This window comes from Hippocampus zosterae, chromosome 16 (genome assembly GCF_025434085.1).
Source record: "Hippocampus zosterae strain Florida chromosome 16, ASM2543408v3, whole genome shotgun sequence".
In the NCBI taxonomy this organism is placed as follows: Eukaryota; Metazoa; Chordata; class Actinopteri; order Syngnathiformes; family Syngnathidae; genus Hippocampus; species Hippocampus zosterae.
Window position 1 is genome coordinate 18,987,151 of NC_067466.1, and position 27,524 is coordinate 19,014,674.

Sequence of the window (27,524 nt, forward strand, 5' to 3'; positions counted from 1 at the left end):
GTTAAATAAAATGGACAGCATACACGGAGTAGTTTGTTTCAAATGAGTATAAAGCCACCCGGAAATGATGAAAACATACAACAAAATATATAAATATGACGCAAGGAAGTGAAAGTTGGATTATATCAGAAAAAAAGTTGTTTACAGCATTCCCGAGGCGGTCTTATCTTCTCAAGACGAAAGCTATCATTTCACGTGAATAAAGTGGTTTTTAGTTGAAGAATTTATGTTCAAGATTAAAGTTAAATGTTCACACAAATCTGCTTGTTTTGTACAATTCCTTCGTAATTCCATCCCAGAATGTATTAGGATGACAAATAGTGTGCTGCATTTTTTTTTCCTTTTCCCAGGCCAGCTTTTTTCTTCCTTCCTCCCAATTTTGTCACCCCCCCCCACACACACACACACACATACAATTTTTGGGGGGGGAATATGAGTGGCATGCGCGTGGATGCCAAGGTGGTGATGTTGGGCAAGGAGAGCGTAGGCAAGACCAGCCTGGTGGAGAGATACGTCCATCACCGCTTCCTGGTCGGACCCTATCAGAACGTGAGATTCAACGCAAAAAAACACCATTTGAGATTTTGTTGCCGATATGCACTCGCAATATGAGAACAAATTGGATTTTTTGATCTCTGTGCAGACTATCGGCGCCGCTTTTGTGGCCAAACCAATCCAGGTGGGAGAGAAAGTGATCACCTTGGGAATATGGGTGAGTCAGGGGTACCGAACAATCTTGAACCATTGCGGCCTGCCGCCTTGCTTTTATTTAAATCGTTCTAATCATAAGGAGGGATTTTAAATTTTTTTTTTTTGGTCTCTGGCGCTACCAGGACACGGCCGGGTCAGAACGCTACGAAGCCATGAGCAGAATCTACTACAGAGGAGCCCGGGCGGCCGTCGTCTGCTACGGTAAATCGCGCGGGTGTGCTGGTAGCCATTTTGTGTTGGATGTCCGCCGGATGAGATTCATTTAGTTGAATTAAAAAATTAAAAATCAAGTCCATTTTTTAAAAAACGGATTCCTGCGTGTCAACTTTAATGAACAGTATTCCATAAATATTATTTTTATGTTCATACATGGACCCGATCATTGAATATAATTTTTTTTCTCGTATTTTCATTCATTTTAACCTTTTTTTTGGTAGTTTTTCGGGGGCTGGCGGGGGCGCTATGAAATATTGAAGTCAGTCAAAACAAAATGCATTTTATATTCTTTCATTTGCGTCTTTTGCTCATTTTTAGATCTGACCGACAGCAGCAGCTTCGAGCGAGCTCGTTTTTGGGTGAAAGAACTGCAAAACTGCGAAGAGGTATGCCAGCTTTTCAGAGGGTGACGTGCTCGTACCGCGTTTTACCATTTTTTTTGTTTTTTAACCGTCTCCAGCACTGTAAGATCTACCTGTGCGGCACCAAAAGCGACCTGATCCAAGGAGACCGAAGTCTTCGTCAGATCGACTATCACGACACTCAGGACTTTGCTGAAGGTGACCACTGAAGTCATCCCCGCAGTTTCGGTTTGCAATATGGCTGAAATGACAACAAAAATTAATTTTGGGCTCGACAAACCGAACAAGGAGTCAAATGTCCCGATTGTAAAAACGTTTCCTGAATGACTCATTTTGTTTCTTTTCAGAGATCGGAGCGCAGCATTTTGAGACCTCCAGTAAAACGGGAAGCAACGTGGGTGAGTGGAGACGCGCTCGCGTCGATTTAGTCATCGTCTGTCAACTGTACGAATAGTCGCGTGGAGAGTCGAATTGAAATCATCGACGCCTCTTACCGCCACAGACGAGCTGTTCCACAAGGTGGCCGAGGACTACAACAACGCCACTTTCCAGTATATGACGGGTGAGTTTTCACCGTCACTAACGGACGGATAAGCACCCCAAAAACAACTCAACCGAGAGGCCTTTTATTTGCAGCTTTTAGCTGGCCTGTTTTTCACTGAATTCAAAACCGCGTTTGATCCGTTTTGGACATTTTTTTCACGTTGAAAAGAAAGAGAAAAAAAAATCCCAAACCTGACCTGTGTTTTGGCAGAAGAAAATGGAGTGAACCTGGGCCAGAAGAAAGAATCCTACTTCTACTCGTGCTGCAACGGCAACTGATGCCGCACCGGCGAATGGAAGAACGCGCCGCATCTGAACACGGGACGGCGGCGGAAGAGAAGCGAGAAAAAGAAAACGAGAGCAAATGGACATTTCTTTTTTTTTTGCGCCATGAACAAATCATTCGGAGGCGTTTGTGCCAAGCGAAGGCTTCAATTTAGGAACAAACATTTCATCCAGGAGGGGGATCGCCACACCTGGGCTGGGTGAAGACAACTGAGCTGCTGTCACTTTTTTTTTTTTCTTTTGGGTTGGGGCGGGGTCGATGTTTTAAGACATATTTCCACCAAAAATAGCCAAAAGGATCAAAAATTAGAGCACGCTCAATAAACGACGTCAATTACTTTTGTTGGCGTGGCGTCACCCCGTGCTAGTCGGCCCACCCCACAAACTGTGCCAGTGGCGAGTACGGATTTTGTTACCATGGTGACTCAGACCCGTCCCCCCCCCCCCCCGCCCCAAAAGTGTCAAATGTGATACACAAGCCACCCCCCCAAAGAAAAAAGTGGATTCCATTTCCTGTGCATCCATGCAGGGCTGCTTACCTTTTCACTTTGGTTTAAAGTCCCCCCCCCCCACCCCCCCTTGTCGTGTCCGGACTGCACATGAATGGCACCTGCGCAAAAGACCACCGGGCAAGTGAATCTGTCGCACAATATCTTGTACCGCCGGAGGACATGATTGGCTCCTTAATTTGCACGGTCAGAGCCCCCCCACTTCCCCCCCCAAATGAGAAAGTGAACATTTTTTCTTTTCGCTCGGGTTTCCTCAAGTGGGCAATGCGGTCAGCAAATGATTTCAAATGGTCCAAACTGACACGTGGGAATGACATTTAGCCTTTGCGTTTGCGCACCTATTTATTACCACAGTGTCGGATAACGCTTCAAACAACCGCTCAAATGTTTTTTCTTTTAAAATCTGAGCTGTCCCGAGTTTCGTATCATAACGCATTCAGGGGGAATCGCGAAGCTTCATCAAATGATGTTTCGTGACTCATCCTCAGCTCTTGGATGCAAACGTGGAATATACAAAATAAAGTGGAAATCATGTGCAATTCACGGACTATGAATGGAAACTACTGGACATTTCGATTCTAAATAAAAAAAATGGTTGTTTCACACACCCACCTTGACTCTTGACAATTTGACAGGAAATTTCCTATTTATGTTTTTTTTTTTTAGGTTAGACTTTTGTTTCAGGGCCACTGAGATAACCTCACTTTTGGGGTGTTTAAAATTAGCCTTACATGAGTCACAATTGTAATATTTTTAAAGATCTACATTTGAAAGCAAAATGTCAAACTTTTTTTTTTCCCCCAAAAAAGATTGAAATATTTTACAATTAAATTAAACAAAGGGAATACATGCTCAAATGCGAACGTTGTCCCCACGAGAATCACTTCACACATCAAAATGGACAACATGAACATAAGTAAGACATTATTAAAAACGGGAGTTGGCCATGTGCAGTTCTACGTTTTTTATTTTGGCTTCATGTTGGAGCAGAAAAAAACAAAACAAAAATGAGGCCAGTACAAAGTGCTTATCTCACAACATTTCTCTCTCTCTATATATATATTTATATATTTACTGTATTATTTTTTTTGTAGATTTGTGTGTATGGAAGGCGGCGAGACAGACGGACGGAACGGGCTAGAATGAGACGTGTTAGTCGGGGGCGCCTAATTCATTCCTTCAAAATAGCTCGAGGGAGAAGACACTTTAAGGCAGAACCATCTCTCGCGCACACACACACACACACACACACACAAGCAACATGGTGGCGGTTGTGCGTCACATTTACAGTAATATAAATAAATGACTACAGCTTACACACTGCGACTTAGTGCCATCCCTTCAGTGTTAAGACCATTTTTGTTGTTGTTTTTCTTTTTTTTTTTTTTTGCCGCCCCCTTTTACGCGTCTTGATGGCAGTTTCGCATCTGGACCAAAGCACCGGGACACGAGAAACCCAACAAAATTGGAAGTTGGAAGCACCCAATTGCTGACAATGTCTTGTTCAGATTCAAGGCTGGAGCGAAAAAGGTTCCGCGAATATTTGAAATTCGACATCAACGTGAATGTGAAGCCTGACGACCCCGTTTCTCTCACAGAGTCAGCTTTGCCCTGCAATTGACCGGTGACCGGTCATGGCTGCCTCTCGATCAGTATCAAACCTATTTTTTTTAATGATATTGGCTGCCCCATATTTTAGCTTAAAAGGGGGGAAAAAAGGCATTTACTAAGTCCTCCTCAGCAGTAGATGGCGCTATACTGTGGCCGTTTGATACGTCGGCGAATCATCATCTGCGCCACAAAGGCTGTTCGCTATTTTGTGTCACTGTGATAACTAAAATTTGATAACAGCCAAAATACTGGAGGGGATCGCCAAGTACACAAAGTGTGATATCGGTCTGGGAAAAAAAAAAAAAAAATTCAACGGGACAGCCCTAGTTTATTGTGCCAAACATACTGGCTTTAAATTGTGGCTAGGGACCTTTCCGTGTTCTCCCTGTGCCCAAAATCATACATGCTCGATTTAACTTGAAGACTAAATCGTTCGCAGTTGTGCACTGCGATGGGCTGCCAACCCATCCAGTGTGTCAAGTCAAAATGAGGACCCCCAAAAAAAAAAAAAAAAAAAAAAAGCGAACTGAAAGGCATCTCGTTCCAGCCAATGAACCATTAACTGATCGAGGGCTGCGTCCCAATACTTTAGTCCATGTGTCATGCCCCCCCCTGCCCCTCCTTCAAGAAACGTCTTTCCGACTCAAGCGCACGGTCACTACCCCACCGGTGAGGCCTACACAATTCGTCACCTTTGCGTTTCTCCCAAAGCACCGCCGGAGGCGCGTCACTCCCCGCCATTGGTCCACAGGTCCAAAATGTCCGCCGGGCGACGGCGTCTGAGGAAGCAACAAGCGTACAGTAAAACGGGACGCGGCAAAGGAGGCTCCGATCGAGGCTGACGGGGAGGTTGACTGCTACTCAAGTGGATTATGAAGTGGACCCGGGAGATTCGATATGAGAGCTGGCTTAAAAAAAAGAAAAAAAAAAGAAAAAAAGTGCCTTTAAACATGAAATAAATATGTTGTCGCACACCAAAAAAAAAAATAATAATAACCGTTTAGCGCCCCCTGCAAATGAATAGAAGAACGTTCAAACGATTGTAATGTTCTTTTTTTGTGTGATGTGTCATACAATCTAAAAATATGATCAACTTCTGATGAATATGGGAATTCTGAAACTCGCAAATAAGTTCACAGTAGTTTAAGCTAACTAGAAATGTATCCGATTATACGTAGGCTTGTTTTTTTTTTTTTTTTTTAACGAAACTGAACATTACGAGTCGTTCAAAACCAAGTATGCGCGTACCTCCACTTAGTGCAAAAGTGAGTGCAAGAGGTATTTGCTTTGATCGCCATTTTGTTCATTTGTGCCGCTGCTGCGTCACTTCTTTCAATCGAATTAGCACGATGACACAAAAGGAAAAAAAAAAACGGTTCAAAACGTTTGTAACTGCCCAAAGAAGTCACAAGATGGGCGAAATCTCGTCTTTCGAGAAGACCAAGCTTCTAGAAAATGGTGGCGACAGCTCTCATATTGACTCTCCGGCGGTGTACCTAATGTTATGGCCGGCGAGCACCCAAAGACGCCGGAAGTGAAGTCATGGCGCTACACCGCACCCGTGAAACTTTTGTCGTCGCCGGTGAGTGTGCGCAAAAGGGTCCGGAGCTTGCGTCACAAGTGCTTCCTGTCACGGAACTCGCGAGTGAGATTCAATAAAGTCGATATGAACAAACCACTGCGTCACTCCTCTTCTTCTTCCTCTTCCTCTTCATCATCATCGTCATCTCTGATCTCAAGATATTCCAGAGCCTCTTCCTCATCCTCCTCATCCATCATCTCCTCCTCATCCTCGTCCTCCTCCAGTACGTCTCTGTCCTCCTCGTAGGAGGAGATGGGCGAGTACTGCGGGAGGTCGAAGGCGCCGCCGCCGCCGCCGACCGCAGGGGGCGAGGCGGCGGGCGCCGAAACGGGAATGGTGATGGGCACCGGGATGGCAAAAGCGGGAAAGGGATCCTGGCCGACGTCCGGGAGCCTGGCGAGGGCGGGGGCGGGGCGCGCGCCGGCAGAGGCGGGGACGCCGGGCGCGGCCGACGAGGGCGTGATGACGGCCATCCCCAGGCATGACGTCAAGGCCCGGGGTGGCTGGGGGTCGTATTCGCGGATCTCGCCCGGCTCCAGCGGGTGGGGTCCGCACGGGTCGTGCTCGGTGCAGCACAGCTTGCCGTCCAGCTTGGAGATGAAGAGCAGGCCCTCGCGGTGCTGCCCGCAGAAGGAGCTGGGACACATCTCGCAGAAGGACAGCGCTTCCTTGCCGCAGATGTCGCACTGGTGGCGCGGACACTCCCAGCGGCCTGGGGGGGGGGGGGGGGGGGGGGCAGATCAATGAACAAACAAACAAACAAACAACTTTCTGTGACGGCGCCAAAGTCGACCGTCTGCACATAAATAGTCACCTACCTTACGATTGACAATACCCCCCCCCACCCCCCCGTGGCGCACATAACGGCCACCACAGCGCTGCCTGCGCCTGGCCGAGGATCGCAAAGGGCCGAGACAAAAGCAGAGCCTCCTTCGGGCGGCTAAGCTCATCTCCCCACTTGCTGTTCCTTGAAAATCCTCGGCACGGCGTTTGTTTTTAATGTTGCCTATCAGACTGTAAATCAATTCTCGAGACAGCGGACGTGACGCTCGGCTCAAATCCTTCCGTCTTCTCGGTCGACCGCAAACACGAGATCGCATCAATCGTGACCGGCGAATACTAACCGGCGGGCCTCCTGGTGAGGTTGAGGCAGTCGGCGTGGTAGACCTTGGGGCAGCCGGGCTTCTTGCAGGAGACCATCTGGCCGCCGTCGCCGCAGCTGAAACACTCGTCCTCGCGCTCTTTGGTCACCACCACCTTCTTCTTCCGCCGGCCGTGGCCGCGGCGCTTGGGCTTGCGCCCTTTGTCGTCCGACGGCGGGTTGTTCTGATTGGACGAGAGCATTCCCGACTTACTCCCACTTAACTCATTCGCTCCGAAAGACGTTTTTAAACGTCTTTTCAGACTTGGACCGGAATCGGCCGCTACCGAATGAGTTAAATCCTTCGATTAACAGAAAAGACCAATCATTCCAAGACGGAAGCGTACCTTGGGCCTCACGCCGAGAAAGCCGCTGCAGTTGGGGGCGCCGCACTTGCACACCGTCTTGCCGTTGCCCAAACATTCCAGGTTGTAGTTGAAAGTGAGTTCCGTGCCTGAGCACAGAAACATGCCGCCAGAGTTCTTCCAGAGCTTTAGATTTAGTTTTTTCTTCTTCTTCTTGCGGGGCAGCCTACCGGCAGCGATGTCCACCAAGGCGAAGAGTCCGACGCGCGTGTCGCCGCTCACCGTCCACTTCTGCGTCTCGCAGTTGGGCTGGCAGCAGTGGTTCATGAAGCGAGCCTCGTTGCCCTTCGGACCGGCGTCGATGATGCGATCCTAAACGAGTCACGACGACATCCGTCGAAAGAATTCCGATTGTCATATTCGAATGGTTTTGAGTCCCCCCCCCGCACCTTGTCCAGAGTGAGCATGTAGAAGTTGCAGATGTCGTGCTCCTGGGCGTGTCTGATCCTGCTCCGGCACTCCTCCTCGTCGATCACCTCCCCGACGTATTCGCTCACAAACTGACCCTGTTGGCAAACGTGCGGAAAACCCGTCCGGCCGACCGCATGACGGCTCAGGTGTGCGTGCGGCGGACATTTTTTGGGGGGTGCGGGGGTTCTTTTTGTACCTTCTTGATATCGTGGACGCATCGGAGGCCCCAACCTCGAGACAGCGTCCTGAAGATCTCCACCTGGCTGTACTGACGCCTGCTGAAGGTCTGGTTGAGGCAGCGCTCGCCGGCCGGGCAAACCTGCGGTGGCGGCGGCGCAGTGGTATTGGAGACAGGCTCATTAGGTAGGCGAGCGAGTCAACAAAGGGGGCGGGTCCTGAAAACACCAAGCGCACGTCCGCCCGCCGCCGTGCGCTTTTCTTGGTACCTGCGGGTGACATTCGTAGAGCAGCATGCGGTTGATGCACTCCGAGTCCACGCCGCACGGGCTCTCGTCCGCCGCCTTGCAGTTGCAGCGCGGGATCTCCGACAGGTCGGCCGTGACGATCTGCACCTTCCCTATTGGCCGGTTCACCTGCAGGAGGCGGAGTCAAGACCCCGTGACGAACATTTAAAGCGCCCACCCCCCCGTACGTCCCATACGACGACCTGACCTTGATGTGTTTGTATGGCGGCGGCTTCCTGTCGTTCTTTCTGTCCTCTTGCAGCTGGCGGAGCTCCTTCTCGGCCTGAAGCTCGCGGAAGCGCGCCGCCGCCTCCTCCAGAGCTGCGGGGCGAGCAGGTTGGGGAAGCCGTCAGAAGGTGTACGCCCGGACGTACGCCCCGGGTGTCGTTTTCTGACCTTTCTTGTAAGTGGCGTCCACGCCTTTGCCCATCTTCTCCTTGCTGTTGGCATCCACGTCCATATAAGGAAAGACGCGCGCCTGGTAGGTCCACAGGTAGTCGTTGGAGCCAAAGAAGTGGACCGGGAACTCGCCCACGTCGTGCCTCATGCGCAGGATGTTGTCCGGGATGCTTTTGGGGTGGCTGACCTCGGCGGGCCACCATCTGGCCAGTTGAATTGGAGTCGAGATTCGTCGCAAATTACAAAACGGGTACGACCGTGCTCAGAACGCGGGGGACGGAAACGTTCTCCGTTACTGACCTGTAGCGTCCCACCTTGACCCACAGGATGTCCTTGTAGCGAGGCTTCTTGCCGGCCTTGCAATCGTTGCAGTACCAGCTGCCTTTGGGCATCTCCATGTTCAGACACTCTCGGTGGAAGGCGGCCGGGCACGACTCGCAGCACAGCAGGCTGCCCCCTGCGGGACGCAATTTTAGAAAGCTGACCAAAAGCTTGGGCGATACAGATGAGACGACGTTCCAAATTGCAGAGAGGCGTTTGCGGTTACCTTCGGTGCACACAAAGCACCAGCTGACGTTCACGTGCTCGTGGTTCTTGACACCGCGCCGCGGCGTGAAGTGGTTGGGGCAGATGATGCTATTGCTGGAGAGGACCACGCAGCCGGCCACCATGCACAGGTCGTTGGCGTGATAAGCCACCGGGCAGCGCACGCAACGCACCAGACGACCTGGCCGAACCCAAACAACACCTGTAAACCGTGGGGTGGGGGGGGGGGGGGTCGACGAGGTGGGTCGGAACGCGACCTGGCCACTCACCTTTGGAGATGGAGGGACTGGCGGGGTTGGCGATGAAGCAGGTGAGGCAGACGTGGATGGAGCAGCGGAACCCGCGGCTGACGGGCGCGGTGGGCCCGTAGGTGGCGATACACTCGCCGTGGTAGAACTTGCCGCACACGGGGATCATGCAGCGCCGCACGTCCTCGCTGCGCTTCTTGCACACAAAGCAGGTGTGGACACCTACGCGACAAAATGGACACCGCTCACGCCAGGCTTTGCGATCTGCCATCATTAAAATGACATGAATCCAGCTCTTGTGACCACCAGGGGGCGGTACTGCCAGTATTGTCCATAGAGGCACAACCGAAGAAGAGTTTTTTCACAACTAAGTGACTCCATAGGATGCAGTAATACTACTTGCTTTTTCACAGGAGGATAAGAAATATTCATTCATTCATTCATTCATCTTCCGAGCCGCTTGATCCTCACTAGGGTCGCGGGGGGTGCTGGAGCCTATCCCAGCCGTCTTCGGGCAGTAGGCGGGGGACACCCTGAATCGGTTGCCAGCCAATCGCAGGGCACATAGAAACGAACAACCATTCGCACTCACACCTAGGGACCATTTAGAGTGTTCAATCAGCCTGCCATGCATGTTTTTGGAATGTGGGAGGAAACCGGAGCACCCGGAGAAAACCCACGCAGGCCGGGGGAGAACATGCAAACTCCACACAGGGAGGCCGGAGCTGGAATCGAACCCGGTACCTCTGCACTGTGAAGCCGACGTGCTAACCACTGGACTACCGGGCCGCCTGGATAAGAAATATATGCATGCTATATTGTCCGACTGCGTGTGCGGTTGCGCCACCGTTTGTGTTCAAATAGCAGTTTCGATACCACACCGAGGCTCTAAAAAAGTGATCCTGTTGAAGCCTATATCCATTGTTCTTACCCGACTTGCATTCCGGGCACACAAATTTCCCTTTGGGGGCCTCGGCCAGGGAGATGCAGGCCAAGTGAAAGGCTCCACAGCATTGACCCTCGCAGAGAAGCAGCTCCCCTGTCTTCTCGCACACCTGACAACAAAGAAGCCGCTATTTGCCATTTTCAACTCAAGCATGCTCCCGTGCGCTTTTCAATCCTCGGAAAAGGACAGAAATAGCAAAAAAGTCAGATAACTAACTTGCGAGTCTCAACGGTGGAGTTAAACTGCAACTTCCCGAGATTGTCCACTAAAAATTAGTGTACGAGCGTGAACATGAGCTCACCTGACAGACGTTCTCCTTCAAGGAGGCGGGGCCCCCTCGGTCACCGATGATCCTCCGGCCTTGTCCGAGCGCATCGTCGCACGGCGACGAGTCATCTCGAGTGGAGGAGAAGCTCTGGTCCAATGTGGAGGCTTCACCCTGGGGACAAAAACAAAGTCCCTTTTACCAAGACATCGTCACATTTTGTAGTCACGCGAATCCATCCATTATCAACCGCTTATCCGGGGCCGGGTCGCGGGGGCAACAGCTTTAGCAGGGAAGCCCAGACTTCCCTCTCCCTAGCTACTTCTTCCAGCTCTCCCCGGGGGATCCCGAGTCGTTCCCAGGTAAGCTGGGTGACATAGTCTCTCCAGCGTGTCCTGGGTCTTCCTCGGGGTCTCCTCCCGGTGGGACATGACCGGAACACCTCACCGGGGAGGCGCTTAGGAGGCATCCGAATAAGATGCCCAAGCCACCTCATCTGGCTCCTCTCGATATGGAGAAGCGGCTCGACTCTTAGCCCCTCCCGGATGACCGAGCTTCTCACCTTATCTCTAAGGGAGAGCCCGGACACCCTGCGGAGAAAACTCATTTCGGCCGCTTGTAACCGGGATCTCGTTCTTTCGGTCACGACCCATAGCTCGTGACCATAGATGAGGGTTGGAACGTAGATCGACCGGTAAATTGAGAGCTTCGCCCTTTGGCTCAGCTCCTTCTTTACCACGACAGACCGATACAACGTCCGCAGGAGGAGCGTGACTCCCCCTCCGTGAGTCCTAGTCACGCGAATGTGACTGGCAATACCTCGGACTCTGTGGTGTACTTGAACCCGTCGTCCGCTTGAGGAAGGTGGACGTCTGCAACCTGGTCATCCGCCCGCTCGGACACCGCCGGTGCCAGCACGGGGGGACCGGGAGGGCTGGGTGGAGTCGGGTGGGTCGCCACCGGCGATGGCGTGGGAACCGCCGGGCTCATTGGTTTCAAAGCAGGAGGGTCAGGATCTGGAAGCGCTGTCAGACAGACCCCGGTTTGAGCTCAAGCAGTTTTACCACCAAGCTATGAAAGGGTGTGTGTGGGGAGGGTGGGGGGGGGGGGGGGGTGCTGCGATAAAAGCCACGATTGCAAATGCGCTTCTTCACTGACCTGTTTGAGGATCTTCATATGAGTTCTTCACAATTTTGATCTGCGACAAAAACAAAAAGTCATGGACCAGCATCATGCGGTCAAAATCCCGCTGCTAAAAAAATAACTATAATCCGTTACAGAACCCCCCCCCCACCCCCCCAAAAAAAACACCATGTCATTGGATAGCAGCGACATGTAATAAATTATTTCCCAGAGCTTTGCGGCTGTCCTACCTTCTTCTTCGGGCCCACGGAGGCCTCGGCTTCAAGACAATATTCCAGGATCTTCGGAGTAGGTTTCCTCTTTCGCTTCTTTTGCAGCAAAGCAGCGTTGCCTGAAAAATCAAAGGTCACAGAACCCCCCCCAAAAAAGTATGAGAGATGATTTATGACTGTGACCAGGGCGCATCGTCATCTCACAGTCGTCTCCAGCCAGGTCTTCAATCGGCGGCGGTTCCGCTTCAGCCTCGGGGGGCGGAGTCAAGGTGTCGATGGAAAGCGGCTGCGCTTCCTGCGGCGATGCATTTTCAGCGCTGGGGATTTGGAGTTCTGTGGTGAGGGTGATTTCCTCCGGAGGCGGCGTCTGCATTTCGGGAAGCGTGCTCAACGATGGCGGCTCCAGGACGCGTTTGTCCAGTACGGGTGGTTGGGGTGAAAGTGCTCGGTTGGCCTAACGCGGCGGCATATTTCATGTTCATTTGTACAGTTACGTAGTCATGATATATACATTTTTTTTCTTTCCTTACCATGGTAATTGTCTGAAGAGGCTTTTTGGTTTTCTTCCTTGAAGAAAATATGTGGTCGTACTCTTCCGTCCATTCTAGGAGCCTTTTGCTTGGCTTGCGTACTCGTTTATTGGCTAAAAGATGTAAAAACATTTACATTTATGAAACACGGACTGCAATTTTCACACACATCGCTCCAGAATTTTACAAGACTGCGATAGATACATCTCATTAAACATCCAGAATACCGGCCGTCCAGGTCTGGAGTTGCCTACCCGATCTCGACGGTCACGACTTACCAGAGGACTCGCCGTCGCCTTCTCCGGCCTTGGCTTGGGTGCAGTTGGAAGCAAAGCCATTCATCTGTTCAAAATCTCCGCCCCACGTCAACAATCCTCCGTCGCTCGCGGGCTGGCCCTCCCAGGGGGAGGCCTGCATATCCAACAGGGACCGGACTTTTGCGGAGTAATCCAGGACAGAGGAAAAGTCAATTCCAAGCAAGGACCCCACGCCAGGGTACCCGGGTCCAGACCCGGCGGGACGACTTGGCGGCACTTTGCGGCCGTTTTTGCTCTTCATCCAAGCGGAGCCGCTTCTTCTCTTGTAAGGCCGCTTGGACATGTGACTTCGACTTGCGTCCACGCACGGGCTAAAATCTGGATCACCATTCACAACGTCTTGTTCAAGGCCGGCGGGTGCGGCCGCCCCAGGCATGACCATGGGCTCCTGCTTGACGTGGGCACTCGGTGGTCCAATTTCCAGTTCTAAGGGGGCCCCGTCACGCTCTCGAGTGTCATGCATGTCTTTCATCATCATAAGAAAAGTGCTGAACTTGTAATTCAGGTCTGGTTTGAAGGTAGGCACTTTGCCGTTAGCCTCGTCGGTCAAAGACTGGAAGGACACCTCTTTGGCGTTTTTCAAAGCATTCATGAAGGAAAACGGCGAGGGAGGGGAAGGCGAGGAGGTCCTTCGGTCCACCACCTTTGTCCTGACGTTGGAGGTGAGTGGTATGAAGTCCATCGGTGGGGTTGAAGATACCGAAAGGACTTCCTCTTCATTCTTGACTTCAGTGCAGTCATGCAACAGCAAAGGAGGGTCACGACAACTGGATACCGCGTCCCGATCATCGGAACAAATGGCGCTATATCCAGACTCGACCGGTTTGGCTTTAGTGCAAACGTCCAAATCGCTTTCTTGGTTCCAAGCGGAGTTCTTAGCACGGTGATCCGGGTCGGCCTGGTTTTGGCCGTGACCCAAGAGTTCATTCTGAGCGGCTTTCTTTTTGGCTTTTCTGTGCTTCAGCTTTTGCAGCACCTTCATGGTTTTCAGGGCTCCGGTCATCAGCCGATTGCTAGCTGGGAGATGGGCGGGCTGTTCTTGTGGTAGGACTTCGGGTAATTTATCGGGGATGTGCTTTGTTTTAAGGGCATTGGTCTTGGGGGATGATGGCTCTCGGGACACCCGACCAGTGCCAGATACTGAATTTCTATCGTACCGAGACGGCTCGGGGGTTGTGACGGGCGGCGAGCTCGAGGCGCAAGTGTCACGTTGCTGTGAACCCTCTGAAAGATCGCAAGAAATGGTGGTACCTTTGGGGGCACCAGTGGGACACTTTGCTTCAGTCTCTGCCGGACGGGAGTCGTAAGAGCCGACGGGATCATTCCTGGACTTTCTGGAAACAATTGCCTCGTCGCATTTTCCTGAAACATTTTCAAATGCGTTTCCGTCTTCACAACGTCCCGAAACACTTTTGGCATCAGGATTTCTTGAAACACTTTTGTCTTCACTTTTTCGGAAAACAGGTTTGCCTTCATCGATTCTGGAAACTATTTGGTCCCCGCTATTTTGAGACGCACTTTTATCTCCGCAATTTCTGGACACACTTTTGTTTTCACAATTTGTAGACACGCCTTTGTCGTCACCACTTCCAGATGCATTTCTTCCCTCTTTTCTTCTGAAAACGGGGTCGTGTCCGTTACTTGTGGAAAATATGTTGTCCTCGTTTTTTCGGCATGCGATTTTGTCCTCGGTTTTTCTGAAAACGTGTTTGTCTTCAGTGAGCCTGGAAACAACTTTGGGGTTGGGTGCAACTTGGTCCACCGTTTTTCTCGAAACACTGTTGTCCTCATTTTTCCTGTCTTTGCCAATTCGGGAAAGATTTTTTTCTTCACCGTGTCTGGACACACCTTTCTCTTCATTTTTTCTGGGAATCCCTTTGTCGTCACTATTTCTAGAAACACTTTGGACCTCGCCGTTTCTAGACACGCTTTTGTCTTCACCATCTCTGGGCATGATTTTGACTTCACAATTTCCAGAAAGCCTCTCGTCTTCAACGTTCCCAGAAACGGTATCGTCTCCGCTGTTTTGGGAAACGTTTTTGTCTACACTGTTGTTAGAGAGAGTTTCTGCTGCGTGGGTCGAGTCTGACTTTGACGAGGAGTGAGCCGTGGTTCTTTGGAGTTCATTACCGTTTGGACACCCAGTTTTGTCGTTGTAACTAAAAGCAATTTTAGACTTCCAATAATTCTGAATATTTATGTCGCCGCGCATCAACTTAATGAATGGGAGCTTGCACATAGCGATCAAAGCTTTTTGGAGGTCTGTTGATACTTCACTTAAACTGGACTTAGCCTTGGTATTACTTTCTCTTTCTTCCATCTGGTACAAACCGCATGGAGCCTCTCTTTTACAATGATCACTTTGACTGCTGTGCTTTACACTGGCCCTCTTCTTGAACTTCTTGACTTGTGCGCCGCTTTGAGGAGTAGACCCTTTGGCAGAGTGTTTAGAATTTAGGATAATTTGCCGAGCCTTTAAGGAACCACACTTCTTAGAGGACCTGCAGGAATCAACAGACACTTGCGATGATGCCCGAGGGTCAGAGGAGTCCATAGAGTGCAGTTTTTGAGAGGATACCGGAGGGTCAGAAGAATCCAATAACTTATGTTTATGTGATGATCTTCGGAGCTCAAATGAATCCAATGACTTCTGCTTATGGGATGTTCCATGAGGGTCCCTGGACATTTCCTTCCATGATGACCCGCACGAGTCAGAAGTATGCACCGACTTCAGCTTTTCTGACAAAACTTGAAGAGCAGAAGACATCCTGGACTCCTGGCCCTGTGACATTCCTCGAGGTTGAGAAGAATCCTTTGACTTCACCTTTTGAGATGAAACTCGAGGATCCGAAGAATACTTGGACTCTTGCTTTTGTGACAGTCCTCGTTGGCCAGAAGAACCTGTGGACTCCTGAATTTTTGACAGTCCTCGGGAGTCACAAGAATCCATGGAATGCGACTTTTGTGACGATCCTTGATCAGGCGCATCCCTGGGCCCGTGCTTCTGTGATGCCCCACGAGCGTCAGAAGATTCCACCGGCTTCAGCTTTTCAGATGAAACCTGAGGGTCAGAAGACTTCCTGGACTCGTGCCTTTGTGATGATCCTCGAGGTTCAGAGGAATCCATTAACTTCAGCTTTTGTGACGAAATTTCAGGGTCAGAAGAATACTTGGACTTCTGCTTTTGAGATAATCGTCGTTGGTCAGACGAAGCCGTGGAGTCTCGCTTTTTTGACAATCCACTGGAGTCAAAAGCCTTCAGCTTTTGTGAGGATCCTTGATGGTCGGGTGAATTCATGGACACCTGCTTCTGTACTGACCCACAAGGGTAAGAAATATCCACCAACTTCAGCTGTTCGGATGAAACTTGAGGGTCAGAAGAATCCCTGGACTCCTGTTTTTGTGACGATCCTTGAGGTTTAGAAGAATCCTTTGGCTTCAGCTTTTGTGATGAAACTCGGTGGTCAGAAGAATACCTGGACGCTTGCTTTTGTGACAATACCCGAGGGTCAGAGGAAGCCTTGAACTCCTGCTTTTTTGACAGTCCGCAGGAGTCAGAAGAATCTCTAGAATTCGGCTTTTGTGATGATCCTCGATGATCAGGCGAATGCCTGGACTTCTGCTTTTGTGACGTACATCGAGGGCCAGGAGAATCCCCCGATTTCCGTTTCTGTGACAATAGTTGGGGTACTGAAAAATCCACCAACTTTGGCTTTTGTGATGCTCCTTGGGGTTGAGAAGAATTCACCGACTTCTCCTTTTGTGATGATCTTTGGGGGTCTGATGTATCTCTGGATTCCTGCTTTTGTGACGATTCTTTCGAGCAAAAAGAATCCATTGACTTCTTCTGGGACGATTCTCGGGGGTTAGAAGAATCAAATAACTTCTGCTTTTGTGACAATGTTTGGTGGTGAAAAGAATGCCATGCGCTCCTTTTTGACAATCCTTGTGGGTTAAAATAATCGACCGACTTTTGCTTTTGGGACACCCTTTGAGGGTCAGAAGAATCCTTAGTCTCCTGTTTTTGTGACACTCCTTGACAGTCATAAGAATCCACAAACGTCTGCTGTTGCGATGGTCCTCGAGAATCAGACCCATGCATAGACTCCCTCTTTTGCGATGATCTTTGAAGATTTGAGGAATTCGTGGACTTCTGCTTTTGTGACAATGTTGCAGGAATGGAAGAATCCTGTGGCAATCTTTGAGAAGATGAAGAATCTACCAACTTCTGCTTTTGCGATGATACTGGAAGGTCAGAACAACCCTTGGACTCCCGCTGTGGTGACAATCCTAGAAGGTCAGAAGAATCCACTGATTTCTGCTTGTGAGACAGTCGATCAGAAACATCCACATCCTTCTGCCTTGGGTTTGCAAAGTCCACACACCTCTGCTTTGGTGGGAACATTTGGGGGTCAGGAGAATCCCTGGAGTCCTTCTGTGACAATGCTTCAGTACTGAAACAATCCACGGACTTCTGTTTTTTGGATGATCCTCGAGGTTCCAAAGAATCGACTAACTCCTTCTTTTGGGACACTCCTTGAGGGTCAGAAGGGGCCACAAATTTCAGCTTTTTTGATGATCCTTGAGGGTAACAGGAATCCACAGATTTATGCTTTTGTGATGACCCTCCAGCGTCAGAAGAATCAACTGATTTGCACTTTTGGGACAATCCTCGGGAGTCTGATAAAACCACTAATTTGCGCTTTTGAGAAGATACTCGAGGGTCAGAACAATTCCGTGACTCGCGGTTTTGTGATATGCCTCGAGGGTAAGAGGAATCCACAGATTTCTGCTTTTGTGACATTCCTGCAGGGTCAGAAGATAACATTGACTCTTGTTTTTGTGACAATGCCCGAGAGTCAGAAAAATCTGTGAACGCCCGCTTCTGTACCAATTCTTCTGAGTCAAAAGGAGCCACGGACTGGTTGTTTTCTGAAGATTGAAAAGGTTCAGTGAAGACCACTGACTCTTGCAGGTGTGACAATCCAAGAGGGTCAGAAGAATCGATCGACAGCTGATGTTGAGACAAACGCTCAGGACTACTTTCGGCGGGGTCGCTAGCTACAATGTTTTTAGAGTCCAACTGCCATGACTGCTCAGACACAAGCTTTGGTTCTGGATTTACCAATCCACCCTGGTCACCTTGTCCGGCCGAGGAGGCATTATCCCCTTGAGCCGTCAAGTTTTTAGTCACAGCCGAAGTCTTTTTCTTGCTGAGTACATTGGTGACAAGCGTACGATCTGACCGTTCTGGAGTAACAGATTTTGGTCGTCTGTCTTTGCCCGATTTACTAAACCAAAGACCACTTTGCATCTCCGGTTGTCTCTTTTCTTCCTTGGCGAGATTAGCAGGTGACTGAGTCCACGCGGATTGGCGTTCAAGTGCTTTTGGACACAAAATCTTAGGGACCGACTCAAGGTCCGAATAAGGGCACTCTACATTCTTATGTGATTGGTTGGGGTTGTGATGTCGGACCTTTTTAGACTGCTTATTTGAGGAGTTGAAGTCTTCCCTCTTTTCGGAAGACTTCTTTAAAGTGCCTTGCTTATTTTCTACTGGGGATGATGTCTGGCAAGATATCGATCCGCTGATTGCGTGCGACTTTTCCAGAAGATTAGAGGCCGCCGGAGAAGATGGGGAAATAGGTGGACAGGGCTTGGTCATCATCGGTGAACTGTCTTGGAAGCTAGTGTCCATGGTTAAAGAGTCTATGTTGGGCCTTTGCTGGAGAATAGTTTCAGCTTCAGCCACACTCAATTTCCAAGACGCTTCATAGCGTTTGGCGATCTGCGGAAACACAAAGTCATTGAAGATCCAGATCAACATCCGATTATTGCACGCGGCAATCAATTCAACGCAAAGAAGGGAATTACGATGTATTTGTGGTTCGGCCCTCTTTGCTTCCCCTTCCTGCGCATTTGCGCGAGCTGCTCAAACTGAAAGCCTCCGTGAAAAATATGAGTGGATTTGTCCTCCACCCAGGCTTGCTCCTCCTGGTCCCCGAAAGTCCTGATGTGGTAGAGTCGACAGGGCCGATCGCTGGGCTCTGAAGGTAGTCACAATCATCGGTTAGCGACAAAACCACGAGACATTTGCATCCAGCCAACAGTGTTATTGGCGCACCTTTAACCTTGTGATAGACTCCCTGGGCAGGGTCAACAATCACCTCGCACGGCCACCACGGCCGTCGGTTGAACTTTGCCCAAATGACCTCGCCCTCCAGAAACTTGACCGGTGGCACGGCGCTTTGTTTCATGTCGCTCTGCTGTCGACAATATTTAAAAAAGAGAGAGCCATCTTGAGTGTGTCGAGCGGTGTCACAAGAAGTCATGCTAACAGTTGACCGCGCTACTCACTCTACATCTTTTCATTTTATTTCTTTTAAGCGATTTTCAAAAAAATATGAACTGTAATTTTGTTTCACTTTACTTTGGAGTTCACCGGTCCTTCCTCGAGCGACTCTAGTTGGGTCCAAAATGCAGGAGCTCCAAAGTGCAGCTCATAGGAGGGAGCACAGAAGTCCAATTCCGGCCTCCCATTAGAGGCTCTGTACACGCTCGGGTTCATTTTAAGCGTCTTTCATTCGTTTTTAAATCTTAAAATGGTTTCACCTCACCTTACCCCCCCCCCCCCCCGAGCTCCTCCACCCCGTCATACCTCAGGTCAGCTAACCAGACGCGACTTTGTACATAGCGATAGTGGTTTATAAAGGAGTCTAAAAATAATGTGGAGGCGAGTAATTCATTTGCGAATGCTTGAGATTCGCGATACACGATATTCCACCTCGCATTAAATTCAAGTTGCGCTGCGGCGCCCCAATTCGGATGCAAACCAAGGACCCGCTATACCCTCATGTAATTGGAATAAGACTTGCCATCAAATTCCTGGAGGGGCTATCGCCAAAAAGGAAGAGATCCGTGTCGCTCTCCCACTCGTCGTCGGAAACATCCCAGTACCTTCGGCGAAAACCCGACGACTGGGATCGGGTGATGACTTTTGCTGATGGGACATTTGCGTCCTTGGATTCTGATTGCAAATCCACAGTGGCAGACTGAAGCTCTTTCTCTGGGCTCTTGCGTTTATCCCGCGAGTCTGTGACGGCAAAGTATGTCGTCTCCTCCTGCTGCTGCTGCTGCTCTTTGTCACAGTTGTGGTGCTCCTCGTCCTCAAACAAAGAGGATTCAAAATGAAGGAGGCCATTTGCAAAGGGGCTGTTGCTATCGAGAGAGAAGGCCGGGCTGGGCGCGCAGGAGAAACAACTGTCCGTCTTCCTCTCCGACACGCTGGGACTGCTACAGCTGGCTGCCGGCTCCTGGTTAGCGCTGCCACTTTGGACCTCGCCTTGTTTCGCAAAAGTAGCATCGCAGTAATCCCTGCCGGCGCAGTCCACCCAGGAGTCCCGCTCCGACTCGTTCGGATCCGAGGCGGCCCACTCCCAGCTCTTACCTGGCCGGGCGGGCAAAACCAAGTCGGGCTGGCTCACCATGGTGGTGAGATGCTGCAGCCTCCTCAGGGGGCTGTAGGTGGACGAGGGGGGCGAAGGGTCCCTCTGCGCAAAGCCGTAAATGGACGCGTGCTGTAGGGAGGAGGCGGCGGCGGACATGGTTGCGCCGAGATCTTTATTGTAGTCGGATCGGGAGTAGCGGGACAGGTCACGGGCGGGGCTTATCGGGCAGCTGGACTCCCGGCTTGGGCCTGCATGTAGCCCACTCATGCTGGCATGCTGTCTCCCTGGAACAGGAACAATGTCATTAGTATGTCATTGGTATAATGTACCCCCCCGCTTCCAAAAAAAAAAATCTCTGGCTACACTCCTGTTTATGATTTATACCTTTGGTAGTAATGCAGACAAAGGGCCTGTTTGTTGTAGTAAACCAATGTCTCCTGTGTTCTTTGTCACTCAATGGGGTGATGGAAATTCAATGAACCTCCGCATACTGTATATCCAGTTTTATCCAGGGTTTTATTTTTTATTTTTTTGGGGGGGGGGGCGACTATCCTCACTATTCACCGAGGGGGTAATTGTCTATTGTCTTTTTCATTTGTCCCCCAAAATTGCTTTATGCCATCTTAGGACCAAGGAACTATGTTGAAGTGAGGGGTAAGCGGTCATAACATTTTCTAATGGGAGCGAAAGCACTCTGGTGCTAAATCACAAACCTTATTGGCTAAGGGTTAATTATTTACGGATTCTCACGATAAATGGAAGGGCCCGGTCCCTACTTTCCGCAAATACTTGGTAAACATTGTCTATCATTCATTTCAAAAGACTAGTTTGGCTCTTAAGCGGAAAACTGTGGTGTGGGGTCGGTACAATTTAAAATACAATGGTGGTTTGCTACAATGGTTGCATTTTTATAACCTACGCAATACAAAAATTAATCTAATTCAAGTGACAAATTTGGATCTTGAGTCAAAAACGATGGTTTGGCAATTTATAAATGAAAAACAGTTGACATTAATAATTTAAACTTTCGGCAGCACGTCGCTCAAATGACCACTTCACGGAGCAGAGGTCATGGATTCGATTCCTGTGTGGAGTTTGCATGTCCTACTTGCCTGCTGGGGTTCAGTTAATTGAATGCTCTAAATTGTCCCAAAGTATGATTGTGAGTGCGAATGGTCATTAGTCGATGTGTGCCCTGGGAACCACTTCTGGGTCTACCATGCCTACTGTCCAAAGTCAGCTGAGATCCCTAGTAAAAAACAAACAAACAAGAAAACTGTGTGTATATATACTGTATAAAATTGATTTTTAACGTCTACTCGGGATCTTGAGAAATGTCTGTTTGATACATTCGCAAAAGAAAATTATTTACATGTTTCAATTAAAAAGCAGTTTACACTACGGTCTCCGAGGGGTTACGTCAATGATGTCGAAGGGGGTGCCTGTCTTAAAAACAACTATAAGGTTAAAAAAAAAATTTTTTAATAAAAACTATATGAAAATATACAATCTATTTTAAATGGCTAATTCGAGGATGAAACTGTGGCACTGCCGATGAGATCGTCTTGTTTTCCTTGGCGGTGCGCGGCTTGGGAAGCCTTGCCTTTGGGTGAACATTGCTCGAAAAGCCATCATTGTGTGCCAAATGACAACTGGAATGGCTGACATCTTGGGAGACATCTTTTTGTGGCTCTTGTAGCCATTCCGGGATGTGATGAAGATCCTGTCATGCATGCATTTGTATGACTAGTATAGTGTGCGTGTGTTGCTGCATGAGGACACACACTCACAGAGGTATTAAAATGGCCCTCGTCGTGCGTGTGCGCGTCACACTGCGTGTACAAATGCGCGTTTGACACTGTGTGTGCAGTGTGCGTTGTCAAAATAGAACAAAACATGCAACAGAGGTCGACACCAGTAATACACGCGCACGCGCACACAAATACGGTAGGCTTGTGTCCGTGTGCACGCGCATCAGTATGGTTTGAGAGGCACGTAAAAAAAAAAAAAATCACACAAAACGCCGCCGAACGCGGCATCCGTGACGAGATTCTTACCATTCCCCCGTCGAGCAGCTTCCACGCGAGCCCCGCCGCCTCCATTGTGCCCCCCAAATGAGGCAATTCACGGATTTTTGACAGCAGATGAGAGCGACAGCACAGTCCCGGCGGCGGCACTGCTAGGCCCGGATCCCGAGGAGCACTCACCCCCTCCCCTCCTCCGCCTCTTCTTCCACCCCCCCTCCTCTTCCTCCAACACCTCCCCTCTAATGTATGCTCCCGCAAGGGCAATATAGCCCCATTTTCTATCTGTACACAACTTTATACCATAAACGTGGATTTTATCTGGCTTAAACGTCCATTTCCTGCCTTAGAAGTGCCCCTTCCCACATGTGGCCACCTCGCCTTAACGAGCCGTCAATCACTCGCAGTCGGCGGCGGCTGTGACGTCACGCGCCGAACTTCCACCTCGCCGTCATGTTCTACCTACGCCAAAAAAAAAAAACTATCAAGATTCTCACTCAAGAAGAAAACACGCGTGGGGCCAGATGGTGTTTCGCCTCCCTTTTCTTTTCCCGTGACGGGGACTTGAGTTCAGTGGCTCCACAACCTTTCAAAATGGAGTCCTCCACAGACACTCTCACGAGAGGTGGCGGTGGAGGCGGAGATGGGAACGACAAGGGACGAAATAGGCCCACGAAGAGTTGCCGCGCGTGGGTTTTTACGGCGGGGCTCTTGTGGTGGGGTTGTCCTGACAAAATGTAACCCTGCAACTAACGTGAATTCATGGGGAATCCACGCGCGCGCGACAATGAATAGCGCAAAATGGCAACCTTCCCCCTCTCAAACTCGAACCTCGGTGGGGTGGGGAAAAAAACAAAAACACGACGACACGAGTGAAACGTCGTCCGCGCCGCCAGCAACTGTGGTTATTCGCCGCCGCCGTGACGAAATGCGCACGTTTTGAGACATTTTATTGGGGGGGGGGGCATTTGCGACGAGGAACGAGAAAGGTTGGGCAAGACAGAAGAAGGTAGAAAAGTATCCGCCGCCGCCGCGCACAGGCGGATAAGAAAGGGCCCACACCACCGTCACATGGGGGAGTGTGCTGGGTGCATCAGCGCCCCCCTCTTGGTAGACCCCCGCAGCTGCAGGCGAGTCGCCCTTTGTGCAGGCCTCAGCACACTGGACTTGTTCTTGAGGTCAAAGCGGGCTGGCAGAGGTTGCTGGTCATCACGCTAGCTAATAACTAAATGTGTCTCGCAGGATTGGTCAAATGCAAAGCATATTTGTTTGCAACTTTGCTTGAACGCTAGAATTAGCACAATACGTTAGATTAAAAGTCGTAATGGTGATGGTCCGACTTTCATGGAAACGTACGTGATTGGTATATATCAATCAGTGTCTGCCCATCACAAAAAAAACTGATCACTCTAATGCCACAGACTTCTATATTATGGCTAACAACACATTTGCAAGAAGTGAGGCCACCGGTGGCCATCTTGTGTTGCCACTCGCTAAGTGGGTCTAAGTTGAATACATTGATTTCTCCGCGGCGTCTTCACGCCGTTTTCTGCCCCTACGGCAAAAGTGCTACAGTGTGTAGCGCATGGTTGTACCACTCAGCCCGAGAGAGGCAAAACATGCACATTTCATTAGTAAGAATGAAATTAGAAATGCGCTCCAAGTGTTACTCAAACATTTGTCTGCATCATGTCGTCACAACTATCTCACCTGAAATGAAAGCAGAACCCATCAATAATGGCTCCGTAACGTCAACGTAACCTCACTAACTACTGCAGAGATTCTACAGTGTAGTTCTACAGTATAGAATCTGTGTCGTCTTCTTAGGTCCCGAGTTTGCATTTACCGCACATTGACTCTAGAGGGAGCCAGAGCACCTCTAGTGAGATACTGTGGACTTTTTGAGGGCGGTCGCAAAATGTCTTCATTTTTTTAACCGGATTATTCATCCAAACACATTTTAAACGTATTTTATTCGCGTGTCAAATAAAGTAAATACAAGCACTTTCGGCAAGGTATATATATTTCCTTCCCTGAGTGAGTTACGACGGCCCCCCAAAAAATCTCCCACACATAGGGTGGTTTCTGCTACTTTACTTTGTACAGAAAGTAACAACTTGAATTGACTCAACAGGGTCTTAAAGTTGTGAGTGTGATGACTTTTTTGCCACTTTGGCCATTGCGGTTGTTGTGGAAGCAAGTGGACGGGACAAGTCATCGATGACTACACAGCGTGTATGTGTGTGTGTGTGTGCGCGCGTGCGTGTCTTCCTGTTGTTTTAGATTCTGCTTCATTCCCCCACCGCTTATGCGTGCCCTCTGACCTCAGCTGAACCCAGCTGTCAGCTGTCCCGGCCAGCGTGGGACCACTCTCTCGCTGTAGTTCTTTCTCTCTCTCGCTCCACTTTCACTCATTCCATCGTCTCATTCCGTCATTTGCCTCCACAGTAAATCGACGAGACATGTGACTTTTCGACAAGTTTTTTTACGGGAATGCTGAGCTGAGCTCATAAAGTCTCTCATCGCAGCTAAGGCACGGCAGCACGTTTCGCCAGTGTGACGAGGGGGCCCCCTAGTGGCCGTAGGATGCATACGGGAACACCTGACTCGACGCTCAGCGAGGTTGAAATAACACATTAAGCATTTATTAAATGTCGAATACACCGTTTTAATCATCTAAACGCATTTAGTATTATTTTTTTATCTATTTAACTACATAAATAACTTTAACTTATCACTTATTTTCGAATTAAAATAAATAATTGTGGCTAATCATGAAAAAATAAGTCTTGCTTCAAGATAACATCTAAACAGTATTTAATCGCTTCTTTTGGGGCCTCAAAAAACCCCACAAAAAAAGGTGTGTAAGGAGTGGGAATGAAAGCGAGAGGAAGTGGCGAGGAGCTTTACAAGCGCGATTGGAAACGAGAAAAGGTGAAGGAGAGGCGCTGCCGGCTGGCGAAGGGGCCAGGGAGGGTGACCCCCTCGCTGGAGGGGGTGAAAAGAGTCCCAAATCTACGCTTAATGACACATTCCTGCTGCTTTCGAGGGGGCGCGGGGGTCTTCATTTTCTCACTGCGCCCGCGTTTAGCCGGGTGCCCGGGGTGGGTCGCCCTCCCCCACCTCCCGCATTCCGCAGGACCTCGGTGCCGCCTGCGCGCGGGATTAGGGATTTGAGACGTGAGATGTGGCTTGCACGGAGTCATTTTAGGTCAAACCAAGAAAGAAAGAAAAAAAAAATGCTATCGAGTCGATGGAAAGTTACACTGGCCTGCTTCAAAGCACATGAATGAGATATTTTCAAGCTCGCTTCATCTGAAGCAACGTCCGTTTTCTGAGTCGAACGCCAAAGAATACAGCGAGAATAGCAGAGGCCCCAGAATTGAGCCCTGTGGAACACCACATGACACATCAAGAGTCGGAGCTATGGCCTTTTCATCCAAAATGACTTGTCCGTCTTGAGATTTCACTGTAGCAAATCAAGACCACCTTTGCCGGCCGGATGCAGCCCCCAAAGCAGAAACCTTTATCCCTGTTGGAGGCCGAAAGTGAGAGTGTTGTGTTGAGATTTCATTTGCCGCTGCACAGATTCCAGACGTCTCGTCTCTTGGTTTGAAGTTTTTCCAGCATTGTGGGTTTTTCCTTTGTCGAATAGAAGGGTCTCATGTCCATGCGAAGGGAGGGGCTACGCCGCCGCTGCAGGTCTCATTGAGTTGTCAATCGGCCCGGCGGGTCCCCGCAGGCGTCGACCGATTCAGCAGATTGCGTCTCCGGTCCACTCTGAGACTCTTTCTCGAGTGTGAAGCTGTCAAAAAAGAATGCCAAATTTCACCCCTCACGCAAGAGGCTCCGCCCACTGACCCAAGTCCAAGCCTCTTCTCTTTTTGTCTCTTTGACGGCGTCCCCGTTGATGACTTGACGTCTCTGTCCGTCAGCCAGATGACACGCCGCCACCCGTTGGGGCAAAGGGGTGCCGCATCCCTTATTCAAAGCTTACGTGTCAATTTGACGTGACCGGCGACTGCGAGAAACCTCAACGGAGATCCTGGAAGATTGTTTCCTGTTGAGCATTTAGGATTTGAAGAAAGCTTTTGTCATCAGTTGACAGAAGGGGGAATACATTTTTTTTCACGGGAATGATTACTTCCGGACATGTGTTTTGACAGTTTTTGGGGGGTTTCTTAAGGCGTTTGGCATTTGCGCAGTGCTCGCGATTCAAAAGGAACCAAACAAACAAAAATCAGTTCTTGCCCAAGACCTACAAAATCCAATTTGACTTCATCTTTTGTTGCCAAATTTGGTTTTCTTGTTTCCATGTGACACTTGCACATGGCTAATTGGTGTCCGTTAGCTTTCGTACTGAACAAGCCAAGAACACACGGGGGAGCTTCGTCCGAGTCTTTAATTAGGATGTTTTTTGCGGCCTGTATGATGCACCAAAGCCACAAGGGTCCAAATACGCCTCCTGTTTTTCAAGCCGTGCCATCCTGAAAGGAATTATGATTATTTGGTGCGGTGGTGAGGTCTGGCCTGGCCGCTCCACCGTTAATCAGTGTCATAGCCTCACGACTTTCCCTTTATTGACAAGAGCTTCCGTTGCATTCGCGGCCCAAACAAGCGGGCTGCCTGCAGCTTGGCTACTTTCACCTCCTGCTCAAACAAACCAGGATCCGTTTTAAAAATACGCACTGCGCATTTTCCAACCGCGCGGAACAAAGAGAGGCCTCACACGGCGGTGTCGTCGCTGCCCCCCCCCCCCAATTTACAAAGTTATTTGAAGCCATCAAAAAAAAAATCAGCTTATGAATGGACAAGAAACGGCCATTTTCTTTGTTTTGTTGAAGTGTTATATCGCCGCATGGTGGCCGAGATGTAGACACCAAGAAGGAGCAACACAATGTCAATAATAATAATAATAATACATTATGAAATCATGATGCAAAAACTGTTGGATTCTTTACATTCAATTTAAGTATAAAATAAATGTATCTTTATATAAATCACAAAACTTCGCAGTGCTTTTTTTTTCAGATTAATTTTCATCTCTTTTGAATATGATTTGACGTAAAAGTGTTGTGAGTTCCAAGTGTGGTCACGAAGGCAGCACTGTAGTGTCGTTATCTGAAAATGCTCTCAAAGTGAAGGCTCGCTTACCATCAGGGGGGGGTGTCTTGCTGAGGTCATCGGTTGGTTGTCCGCTGAATGCAAATTGCCCCTCTCGGCTTTTCACCGGCTACCGTCCACTG

General features: G+C 49.5%; 2 protein-coding genes across 3 annotated transcripts in view; one reads left to right on the forward strand and one right to left on the reverse strand.

The window, feature by feature from the left end:
- The first annotated feature begins 384 nt into the window (after nt 1-384).
- Nucleotides 385-27,524, forward strand: part of LOC127588025 (ras-related protein Rab-24-like) — a 75,778-nt gene continuing 48,638 nt past the window's right edge. The window contains exons 1-8 of one of the 2 annotated variants that reach the window (XR_007958943.1): nt 385-549; nt 644-712; nt 834-912; nt 1,246-1,313; nt 1,388-1,487; nt 1,637-1,687; nt 1,792-1,851; nt 2,044-2,181. Coding sequence is in view for 1 of the 2 variants with exons in the window: in XM_052046518.1 (XP_051902478.1) it covers nt 433-549; nt 644-712; nt 834-912; nt 1,246-1,313; nt 1,388-1,487; nt 1,637-1,687; nt 1,792-1,851; nt 2,044-2,111 (612 nt within the window). In the remaining variant the exon portion in view is untranslated. Of the gene's footprint in view, nt 550-643; nt 713-833; nt 913-1,245; nt 1,314-1,387; nt 1,488-1,636; nt 1,688-1,791; nt 1,852-2,043; nt 2,905-27,524 lie in introns of those variants that run through there. The other variant, XM_052046518.1, reaches the window with a different exon arrangement.
- Nucleotides 4,763-22,466, reverse strand: LOC127587981 (uncharacterized). The gene is made up of 24 exons (XM_052046461.1): nt 22,312-22,466; nt 19,682-20,538; nt 18,931-19,072; nt 18,681-18,853; nt 12,768-18,594; nt 12,490-12,602; nt 12,164-12,413; nt 11,978-12,078; nt 11,763-11,802; nt 11,424-11,629; nt 10,641-10,778; nt 10,325-10,448; nt 9,415-9,615; nt 9,147-9,326; nt 8,900-9,056; nt 8,597-8,802; nt 8,409-8,521; nt 8,183-8,329; nt 7,933-8,055; nt 7,715-7,831; nt 7,496-7,637; nt 7,308-7,414; nt 6,944-7,145; nt 4,763-6,531 (listed from the first exon to the last, which is right to left on the reverse strand). Exons 2-24 carry the CDS (start codon nt 20,519-20,521, stop codon nt 5,921-5,923), a joined length of 10,260 nt encoding a protein of 3,419 aa, XP_051902421.1. The 5' UTR covers nt 20,522-20,538; nt 22,312-22,466; the 3' UTR covers nt 4,763-5,920.